Source organism: Megalobrama amblycephala, linkage group LG15, assembly GCF_018812025.1.
Source record: "Megalobrama amblycephala isolate DHTTF-2021 linkage group LG15, ASM1881202v1, whole genome shotgun sequence".
NCBI classification, from domain to species: Eukaryota; Metazoa; Chordata; class Actinopteri; order Cypriniformes; family Xenocyprididae; genus Megalobrama; species Megalobrama amblycephala.
In genome coordinates, this window is record NC_063058.1 from 27,282,139 (window position 1) to 27,293,322 (window position 11,184).

At 36.6% G+C, this 11,184-nt stretch overlaps 1 protein-coding gene across 2 annotated transcripts in view; it reads right to left on the bottom strand.

The window, feature by feature from the left end:
* Positions 1–656: 656 nt before the first annotated feature.
* hal (histidine ammonia-lyase) overlaps positions 657–11,184 on the bottom strand; it is a 15,107-nt gene continuing 4,579 nt past the window's right edge. For both annotated transcript variants that reach the window (XM_048157869.1, XM_048157867.1), the window contains 18 exons: positions 11,039–11,066; positions 10,885–10,959; positions 10,506–10,578; positions 9,607–9,673; positions 8,389–8,426; positions 8,114–8,239; positions 7,758–7,897; positions 7,600–7,647; positions 5,449–5,596; positions 4,935–5,030; positions 4,786–4,844; positions 3,631–3,711; positions 3,347–3,412; positions 3,097–3,262; positions 2,838–2,972; positions 1,372–1,480; positions 1,177–1,246; positions 657–961 (listed from right to left, as the gene is read on the bottom strand). In XM_048157869.1, coding sequence (XP_048013826.1) covers positions 830–961; positions 1,177–1,246; positions 1,372–1,480; positions 2,838–2,972; positions 3,097–3,262; positions 3,347–3,412; positions 3,631–3,711; positions 4,786–4,844; positions 4,935–5,030; positions 5,449–5,596; positions 7,600–7,647; positions 7,758–7,897; positions 8,114–8,239; positions 8,389–8,426; positions 9,607–9,673; positions 10,506–10,578; positions 10,885–10,959; positions 11,039–11,066 — 1,657 coding nt within the window. In that variant the 3' untranslated portion in view covers positions 657–829. The remainder of the gene's footprint in view (positions 962–1,176; positions 1,247–1,371; positions 1,481–2,837; positions 2,973–3,096; positions 3,263–3,346; positions 3,413–3,630; positions 3,712–4,785; positions 4,845–4,934; positions 5,031–5,448; positions 5,597–7,599; positions 7,648–7,757; positions 7,898–8,113; positions 8,240–8,388; positions 8,427–9,606; positions 9,674–10,505; positions 10,579–10,884; positions 10,960–11,038; positions 11,067–11,184) is intronic.

An 11,184-nucleotide genomic window follows, 5' to 3' on the forward strand; every position in this document is an offset into this window, starting at 1 on the left:
AGATGTTCATTTCTTTCTTTTTTCAGTCGAAAAGAAATTAAGGTTTTTGATGAAAACATTCCAGGATTTTTCTCCATATAGTGGACTCTGATGGAGCCCAAACGGTTGAAGGTCATAATTAGTTTCAGTGCAGCTTCAAAGCGTTGTACACGATCCCAGACGAGGAATAAGGGTCTTATCTAGAGAAACCATCGCTCATTTAAAAAAAAAAAAAATTATATATAAAAGTTTTAACAATAAATGCTCATCTTGAACTAGCTCTCTTCTTCTCTATTAGAATTCCAGATGTGTATTACTGCCCTCCACAGGTCAAAGTTTGAACTAATTGTTATATACTTGCACAAGCATATTGAATATGACAATTTAGTTCAAACTTTGACCTGTGGAGGGCAGTAATACACTTAGCAGTGTCTACACTGCTGGAATTCAAATAGAGAAGAAGAGAGCTAGTTCAAGATGAGCAATTATTGTCAAAACTTATATAATTTAAAAAAAAATTTTAGAAAATGAGTGATGGTTTCTCTAGATAAGACCCTTATTTCTCATCTGGGATCGCTGTAAACTGTAATTTTGACCTTCAACCATTTAGGCTCCATTGAAGTCCACTATATGGAGAAAAATCCTGGAATGTTTTCATCAAAAACCTTATTTTCTTTTCGACTGAAGACATGAACATCTTGGATGACATGGGGGTGAGTAAATTATAAGGAAATTTTCATTTGAAAGTGAACTAATCCTTTAAAAAACAACTATGCTGAAATATGAACACATTTTAAAATCCATATTAAATGTGAGACTATAGGACAGTATTAGCAGGATGCCATCTCTGTCACTCCAGCCTGACCCGTTTCCGTGGTGATGGGGGCGGGTCCAGAGCAAAGGCTGTGGGGGAAGAGGGGCGTGACTCTGGGATGTATTCCATACAATATTTCTCAATGTACGGCCCAGCAATGTTCCACACCTGAATGCAACAGGCAAACAACATGGGGTGAGAATGTTTTATAATCCACCAGACATGTAATTGTAAGTCTGATTGTTTAGAAAAATAATAAAAATAGAAAAATAATAGCATAAATCTTCCCAACAAGACCATCACCAAAGGTAAATAACACTTTGAGTTAGGGGTTTCTTTTGATAGTAATAGTAATGCCATTACTAAGAAACTGTGAGGCTTACCTTCTGGTCTACAAGAAGCCGATGTACAGCTTCAATGTCTGGAGCCATGAACCTGTCTTTCATCCAGGGCCTGAAGAAAAGAGAAAAAAAGACAAAGATATGTAGGAAGAGAGATGAAAGAAGGTCTGCCAATTATTAACCTGAAAGTTCAATATATTGGAGGTTTTGGGGTTAGTGTATCATCATTTGACCTACTTTACTGTAGCACGCACAAGGTCGTACACTTTCTCCAATGGTGTCGTCGTACGTAGGGGGCGTAGAAATTCAATACCCTGACAGGCAGCTAACAACTCAATGGCTAGCACTGTAAGGAAGCGGACATATCCAGGTTTAATATCTCCCAAAATTACATATTCTGATCTGTATTTGCAGATTGGTGGTCAGTAAGGCAAAAAGTACAAAAATTACAAACAAAAAAAAACATTACTATTTTAGGAGGTGGCAATATTGTATGAATTTGTATGATGTGAGTCATATGAAAATTTTAGATTTTTTGATGCATAATCGTTCACCACTAAACATAACCATCACTGAAACATAAGCAGATTGTACAAATTCATATGAATTAAAGGGTTAGTTCACCCAAAAATTAAAATTCTGTCATTATTTACTCACCCTCATGTTGTTCCACACCTGTAAGACCTTTGTTCATCTTCTGAACACAAATTAAGATATTTTTGATAAAATCCAAATGGCTCAATGAGGCCTGCATTGCCAGCAAGACAATTAATACTTTCAATGCCCAGAAAGCAACTAAAGACTTATTTAAAACAGTTCATGTGACTACAGTGGTTATCAAAGCTTCAAAAGTCACGTGATTTCAGTAAATGAGGCTTCGTTACATCATAAGTGTTTCGAAATTTCAATGGTTCACCACTGGGGGGCGTGACTTTGGCAGTTTGATACGCGCTCCGAAACCACTGATTCGAAACAAAAGATTCATAAAGCTTCGAAGCTTCATAAAGCAGTGTTTTGAAATCGTCCATCACTAGATATTGTTGAATAAAGTCGTTATTTTGTTTTTTTGGTGCATAAAGTATTCTCGTCACTTGAACTGTTTTAAAAATGTCTTTAGTAGCTTTCTGGGCATCTAAAAGTGTGAATTAACTTGCTGTCAATGGAGGCCTCACTGAACCATTGGATTTTATTAAAAATATCTTAATTTGTGTTCTGAAGATGAACAAAGGAGTAATTAATGACAGAATTTTCATTTTTGGGTGAACTAACCTTTTAGATCACATTTACTGAAATTTCATAGACGAAATCCATTAATTTCAATAGGAATCTGCAGAATTCAGGAGTTTCGTGTGAGTGTGTTAAAGTTTCATTCATGTTCAAGTTGGTCAAGAAAATTCGCCAAAGTGAACAACAGAAAGCTGCTTTGTACTTACATCATACTTTATACATCACTACTCTATTGACAATAGACCTTTTTTGTCTATGTCACTAATATGACCACACTTTTAGCCACCAATTCACCAAAATGTAAAATACTAACAAATTGCAATGAGATTGTGTTGGAAAATCTTAAGTATTAATAGAATTTGTGCTGTTGTGCTTTGGTGCTCCAGTAGAGGGCGCTATAATAGTAACAATTTTAGCTAAATTGATTAGTGGATGATGTCAGTGTGTATATGGGAGGTTAATATCAGGTTTTGGACCTTGTTCGACGTGCTCGACCACTCTGAGGGCTTTACGTGCGGCCCAGCCTCCCATGGACACGTGGTCCTCCGTGGCCGCACTAGTGGATAGGGAGTCAATAGAGGAGGGGTGGCAAAGCACTTTGTTCTCTGAAACTGAAGGAGGAAATGTATCCGTTTTAGTTAATGGTCAACATGACTTCAGTACAGCAGTCAAAATTAAACTTTCCACTATTTGGTTAAGGCAAGTTATACTCTTCTGAACTTTGTTGAGGCTTACCAAGAGCCGCGGCAGTGCAGTGCGCGATCATAAATCCAGAGTTCAGGCCTCCCTCATTGACCAGGAACGCAGGAAGCTCGCTGAGAGAGGGATTGCAGAGACGTTCAATGCGCCTCTCGCTGATGGAGGCCAACTCATGCACACCGATCGCCAAATAGTCAAGAGCCTAAGAATGGAAGAAGAGAATGAGCAGAGATGTCGTCGAACCTCTTTGTTAAATAAATTTTATCACTGTGGTGAGATAAAATACCTTTGCTGGATACTCTCCATGGAAGTTTCCACCGGATATGGTCTCACCTCTCTCTGCAAACACCATCTAACTCATAGTCAAGGGCAAAAGTACAGATCTGAGGAAGAGGCTGGTGTAGTTACGGCACTGACCAGCTAACCAGCCAAACACTGACATCAAAGTGATTGGGGGCATTTTCAGTTGGTGATTTAAAGTGACATGAGCAACAGACACTAATGGCACTGCAAGATGAGTGCAAGTGTTCATGTTGCAAACTTATAAATATCGATTAACAAAAAGGATACAGGATTATCTGTGGCACTGTTGATTTCTGTATTAATGATTTTCTTGACGAACTCAATTGTGTCATTGACGATTCCATGGACCTGCAAAATATAAGGCAAACTGAATTAAAATATAGTTCAAGTGAGTCAATTAGTGTTATTTTAGGGACTGTTTACAAGACACCATTTTCAACTAAAAACTAACAATTTTTTAGGCCGTTAATCTACACAACAACTGCGTTTTGGAGGTCTGAAAATGCTAACTTTTGAAAACGGGTTTCAAAGTGCATGTTTTTGGAAACATTACCATCGCCACGTAAACCCAAAAAAAAAGGCAAATTTGTGAAAATGGAGGCATCATGCACATGTGTATGACGTGTTCAGTCTGTGATGGGCGTGTAGTGTTTCTTTATAAAGTAACATCGCCATCTACTGGCCTGCAGGAGAATACATAATTTTTAGTCGTTTTCGAGGATCTTTCTGAACAGGGATCGTTTTGACAAAGTAGTCGTCTGTACGTAAAAAAATAAAGGAAAAACTTTCGGAAAACACGTTGTTGTGTAAACATACTCTTAGTGTTATTTACATACTATTATAGTTTTTATTAATATTTTGAATTTGAATTTATTTTTAAAATATTTTTTGTTTTAATTTTAGTTTAATTTTAAGTAATTTTTGTTATGTGTTTTTGTAATTTTTAGCGGTTTTTGTTTTTTATAATATATATTTATAATTTAGGTTTAATTAATTTTTTATTTTAGTTTTTATTTCCATGAAATAGTGAGTATTTATTATATAAATAAGTATTTAATATATACATTTAAGGCAAACTGAATTAGAATATAGTTTATAACTGTGTCTTATTTTAGTGTTATCATAATTTGAATTAGCTTTTTAATTTTATAAGTTATTATAAGTTATTTTTTAGTTTTTTTGTGATTTTATCATTTATCAGTTTTACTTAGTTTTTTATTTCCAGTTATTTATTTTATTTATTTGCTTCACCTTAAACTTATTTCAATTAGATGCCATTTCTAATTTTCCTTTAGTTTAATTTTTTAATCTAATATTTATATTTTATTTCAGCTTTATTTCAAAATGTTTTTATACTTTCAGTTAAAAATAACAGCACTTACAGTTTATTTAGGGTGACCCAGAATGGGCTCTCTATGTTACCTGTGGACAACAGCGCATAGTGTAGGCATCTTGAACTCTGTCGCAAAACCGATGGCTCTCTGCAATTATGGAAAAAAAAAGCAAGACAGGTTACCACCAAATGGTTAAATATGAGCTTTAACAAAGCATATAAACACAGCGGCATTCACCTGCAATTTCAGACGGGTGGTGATCAGAGTCTAACAGGGAACGGAAGCGCAGGGCCACTTCCTTCTGTCCCGGATGAGGTCGCAGTTCATGAATATCTGTAAGGAAATTAATTTGTCATTAAAATTGTCAAGTCTCGGCTTGCGGACCTTTCCTGAACCCGTCCCCCTCTCTCTCCCACTTCGCTTCTTGTCGGTTCACTGTCCTATCATAATAAAAGGCAAAAATGGCAAAAATAAATCTTAAAAAAAAAAAAAAAAAAAAAATTGCAATTGCATTGCATTACTCAGAAAACTGGAGGAGGGCTGCATTTATGACAGGGACTGTGACTATATATGAGAGGCTTTGATACACAAATATGTCTTGTCTCCCTAGTCATGTTTTGTCTGAGAAATCTGAAAGAGTTGAATTGTTTACAGTTTCTGTCTGCAGAACTGAGAAACAGTGTGTAAATAAATCAGCTCGCATCCAGCACATCAATTACTTGTTTACACAACCCTTATTTTTTGTCCTCACCACTATCAAAGGCTTTGGTGGTCCCCTTGAGGACTTCCAGGGTCAGGGCAGCGATGATGTCAGCCTGCCGGGCAATGGCCTCAGCTCTCTCCACGGCCTCTGCTCCCAAAGAAGTGATCATCTGTGTCCCATTGATCAGAGCCAGCCCCTGTGGACAGAGATAAACATAACAAGCACTATTACCACAGAATAAAACTAGCACCTAGCAACCACTTCAGAACAGCCTAGGAACTGCCAAGCAACCGCATAGCAGAATACTTCAGGAACCATAGCAATTGCCCTAGTGGATGCATAAAAATGATGTAGCAAAGGATACTAGAGTCCAGAAGTGCCTGCCCACTTTTTTTTGGCGGCGTTGGTTCCAGGTTTTTTTTCTATTTAAATTCTCCCATAGGGATTTAAAAAACCTTAGTTAAAGCATTATAAACCATGAAACAAAGCCAACGAGCTACAAGGTGAATCAAAACGTTACAAACTTTGATTTAAAACAAAAAAGTATTCGAAAACTGGACAAAAGACAAAAGACTGTGTACTTAACGGCTTAAGTGAGGGAAAAACTACAATCCCATGTAGCAATGGACATTAATTTATTGCAAAATATGCATATATTTAAAAATATTTACATTTTTTGAGACCACAGGGAGACTGACTCAATGTGAGTAGGCGAAGCTAAAGAGCTCTTCTTGCGCATTTGCAGGTTGCGACTCTGATAGGTGTAATTTTCTATACAGCATCATGGGTAATGTAGTTTTTCACCAGGAAGAACATGATTATTTTAAAAATAAGCTGAAATAATGTGGGCTGACGGCTTCAGCAGAAGTAAATGCCATGGATTAACAACCTCGTAGCTCACAGTAGGTCTGTCTTTAAAGGTGCCCTTGAATGAAAAATTGAATTTATCTTGGCATAGTCAAATAACAAGAGTTCAGTACATGAAAATGACATACAGTCTCAAACTCCATTGTTTCCTCCTTCTTATATAAATCTTAATTGTTTAAAAGACCTCCGAAGAACAGGTGAATCTCAACATAACACCGACTGTTGTGTAACAGTCGGGGTGTACGCCCCAATATTTGCATATGCCAGCCCATGTTCCCAACATCATTAAAGGCATTAGACACAACTTCATTCTTTATAAATCTCTCCAACAGTGTAGCATTAGCCGTTAGCCACGGAGCATAGCCTCAAATTCATTCAGAATCAAATGTAAACAATATAACAGTATACAATACTCACATAATCCGACGCATGCATGCCGCATGCATGACGAACACTTTGTAAAGATCCATTTGAGGGTTATATTAGCTGTGTAAACTTTGTTTATGCACTGTTCAAGGCAAGCGCGAGCTCCGTGGGCGTGGAGCAGGAGAATTAAAGGGCCAGTAGCCCTGAATCGGCTCATTTATAATGATGCCCCAAAATAGGCAGTTAAAAAAATGAAGTAAAAAATTTCTATGTGGTATTTTGAGCTGAAACTTCACAGACACATTCAGGGGACACCTTAGACTTATATTACATCTTTTTAAAAAAAGTTCTAGGGCACCTTTAAATGTTTAAACTATTGTTCAAAATCAATGCCCTAATGGAGAAAATTAATGGAGTTTTTACTTCCAGTACCCAACTGTTGCACTCTGTAGGTAGTGATGCCAATTTAACGATTTTGTCGCTAGAGTTAGCAACTTCCCCGCCCCTTTCTGAGGCTTTTTTCAAAAGCCTAGTGACAAATCTAGCAACTTCTTAGACAAAACTTATCTAGATTTTGTGACTTGCCCACTGATCTATATAAATATAGACTCACCAGTATGACGTCATCTAGCAACCAGTTTTAGCTACTTTCAATTGGCAACACTGTCTATAGGGACAACATAGCAACACCCTAGAACACTAGTAACCACATAGAAATGATGCAAAACACGCTTGTAAAGCAACCACTCAGAGGCAAGCCTCTCTTTTAAAAGTTTTTCTAGTTTGTCTAGTTTGTCCCTTTGCTATGCAAAAAACGATGACTGGTTTTAAAGGTTAGATTGTTTTTTAAGGGTGGTTAAAAGCTGTTGACCAGACAGGTAAAGGGCACACATTTCTGACCCACAAAACAGCTCTAAGTCAACAGAGATAAACATGTTGACTGCACAATGGGGGGATTAACCGTACCTCCTTTGGCTTCAGAGATATGGGCTTCAGACCATGTGCTTCCAATACCTGCAGGCAATACAAAGGTCAAATGTGACTTTAAAGAGTAAATATGCACTGCTTTCATTATCATTAGGACAAAGATTTGCAACCACAGCATCCAATGAAAATGTCCTCACGTATTTGGCATCCGCCCAGCCGCTTTTGGGCGACCACATCTTGCCTTCTCCCATCAGGCCGAGGGCGAGGTGAGAAAGAGGGGCGAGATCTCCGCTCGCACCTACCGTACCCTTCTCTGGGACGTAGGATAAACAGGAGGCTGTGGGGAGAGAAGAAAGAAAATGGTAAAATATCAGCTTGAGTACAAAACTCCTGAGGGAGAAGTTCAAAGGAACTCTTTGCTAATATTATTTTGTAGACGCAGCAACTACCATAAAAGTATTCTTTGAAATGACACACCATGTTTCATGTGCTGTGCCAAAGAAACCCAACAATGCTCTCTTCAGTTAAAATAATAAGCATTGCATTAATGTACCATTGAAGGCCTGTATCATTCTGAGCAAATTCTCCAGTGAAATCCCGCTGTACCCTTTGGCCAAAACATTGATCCTCAGGGCGAGCAACATTCGAGTTCTTTCAGGACTTAAAGGACTTCCCAGACCTACAATCAAATATAATCAAAAATCACAGTGAAGACAGAATGAAAGTTGGTTTAATAATGTCAGTTAATTCATGATTCATAATGTCATTCAAAAACACATGCAGACATTTGTTCATACTTATATTTATTTTAAATAAAATGTGTCACACCTGATGAGTGTGAGCGAAGAAGATTTTCCTGAAGCTCCCTGAAAGAGAGAAATGTGTGAAATACAATACTGGAAACACTTCACATATGGTTTCATTAGTTAAGCACATTAGTTAACATGAGCTAACAATAAACTACTTATATAGCATTTAGTTAATGTTAGCTTTAAAATGTACTAATACGTTTTTAAAATCAAAAGTTACATCTGTTAACATCAGTTAATGCACTTTGAACTAACATGAACAAACAAGGTTTTAATAAAGGGTTAGTTCACCAAAAAATGAAAATTCAGTCATTTATTACTCACACTCATGTCGTTCTACACCTGTAAGACCTTCGTTCATCTTCGAAACACAAATTAAGATATTTTTGATAAAATCAGTGAGGCCTACATTGCCAGCAAGATCATTTCCTTTTTCAATGCCCAGAAAGGTACTAAAGACAAATTTAAAACAGTTCATGTGACTACAGTGGTTCAACCTTAATATTATAAAGCGACGAGTATACTTTTTGTGCGCTAAAATAAACAAAATAATGACTTTTCAACAATATCTAGTGATGGGTGATTTCAAAACACTGCTTCATGAAGCTTCGAAGCTTTATGAATCCTCGAATCGGACCGCCAAAGTCACGTGATTTCAGTAAATGAGGCTTCGTTACGTCATAAGTGTTTCGAAATTTCAATGGCTCACCACTGGGGGGCATAACTTTGGCAATTTGATACACGCTCTGAACGAATTCGAAACAAAAGATTCGTAAAGCTTCATGAAACAGTGTTTTGAAATCGCCCATCACTAGATATTGTTGAATAAAGTCGCTATTTAGTTTTTTGCCGCACAAAAAGTATTCTTGTCGCTTTATAATATTAAGGTTGAACCAGTGTTGTACACATGAACTGTTTTAAATATGTTTTTAGTAGCTTTCTGGGCTTTGAAAAAGAAAATGATCTTGCTGGCAATGTAGGCCTCACTGATTTTATCAAAAATATCTTAATTTGTGCTTCGAAGATGAACGAAGGTCTTACAGGTGTGGAACGACATGAGGGTGAGTAATAAATGACTGAATTTTCATTTTTGGGTGAACCAACCCTTTAATTATTTTGCTCATTATTTCATGTTAGCTATTGCATTAACAAATGAGACACTTTAAAAATAAACTTATTTAAATGCGAAAGGTTTCAAGCGTAAGAAAATATTTTATAATTTTAAAAAGAATTATACTTGAGCTTGCTGACTGGGATGACAGTCCGAGCAAATTTACCAAACCCTGTAGTGATGCCATACACAACTAGAAAAGGAAAAAAGAAAATAAGGATCATCATGTGGAGTCATATTTATAACTACTCAAACTATTTCATATTAATGAGGATTATTAAAATATTCATGCTCTTGCAAATACGTGCTGTTTTGTACTACATTTTATTATTTTATGTTGTGAGAACTTGCTGTTATAATGACAAAGGCTTGACATGTGGTTGCTCTAATGGTGATGATACATGGGCCAACTTTTTGAGCAATGTTGCTGAGCAATTTTGCCGAACGATATTGCTTGGGCACTTTCCCATTGAGAATGGGCAACAAATTTCGATGTAAAGTATCCAGATAGAAATTTGTTGCCCATTCTCAATGGGAAAGTGCCCAATAAACATTGCTCGGCAACATTGCTCAATAAGTTGCCCCGTGTATCATCACCTTAAGTGGTTGTTAGAAAATTGCTGTATGATTGGGCATTTTTGGTAGTAGCTTAGTCCAAATCAAAAGAACCAACTTGTAAGTATCTAGATATTGCTCAGAATTCAATGTAATTCTAAACGATTCTTTCTTAAAAATAAAGGTTCTTTCTTGGAACTGATGGTTCCATGAAGATCCATGGAACTTTTCCATTGTACTAAAGGTTTATTAAATTGTTCTTCACACTAATAAGAAACAGATTCTTTAAAGATCTATTCATTGAATGGTTCCTTGAGAAATCAAAAATGTGAAAATACACTTTTGGAACCTTTCTAAGAGCCGGTTTTAAGATTTTTAGGAGCAGGTTAAAAAAAAAAAAAAAAAAAAAAATCACCCTGATCACTTTGAAAACCCACACATATTTCCTTTAGAATGGATCTTTTGCTCACCTTTGTTTTCTTTCACAATGGTGTCCAGAAGCTCTCTCGATTGCACAACCTTTTGCTCAGCCTCTGGGGTCAGCTGAGGGTCAGATAATAGTTGCAATGTATTTCCATTGAGAAATATAGGCCTGGTTTCACAGACAGGGCTTAGATTAAGCCAGGATTAGGTCTTATCTCAATTAAGACATTTAAGTAGCTTTTATAAACATCTTGAGACAAAACAATGGCAATGACATATTTAAAGACACGTCAATGCAAGTTGCTTTCAGTTAAAACAGCTCAAAGTCTGGGACTAGGCTTAAGCCTTGTCTGTGAAACCGGGGGATAGTTTGTAAATGTTAATTCTTCACAAAACAATTGTAGACATCCAGCATAACCCATTTACCTTAATCTTAAAGAGGCCTTTCCCTAAATTCACCAGATCAGTTGAGGTCAGGCTGTTCCCATCTAGAGAAATGTACTGAAAATGGACAGCTGTCATTAATAGCACTGATGATAGTAAAAGTGCTGTATTTGTTGTACTGATATTTCATACTTACTTGCTCTGGTTCTCTATATGCTCTTGTTCTGTTTTTAACATCCACATTAAGGACATTTTCAGAGTTTACTGAGTAGCTAACAGCTTTTCAGAGATTTTCCAAAAGACAATCATTTACATGAAAGTCTGTATTTTGTCCAAAAATAA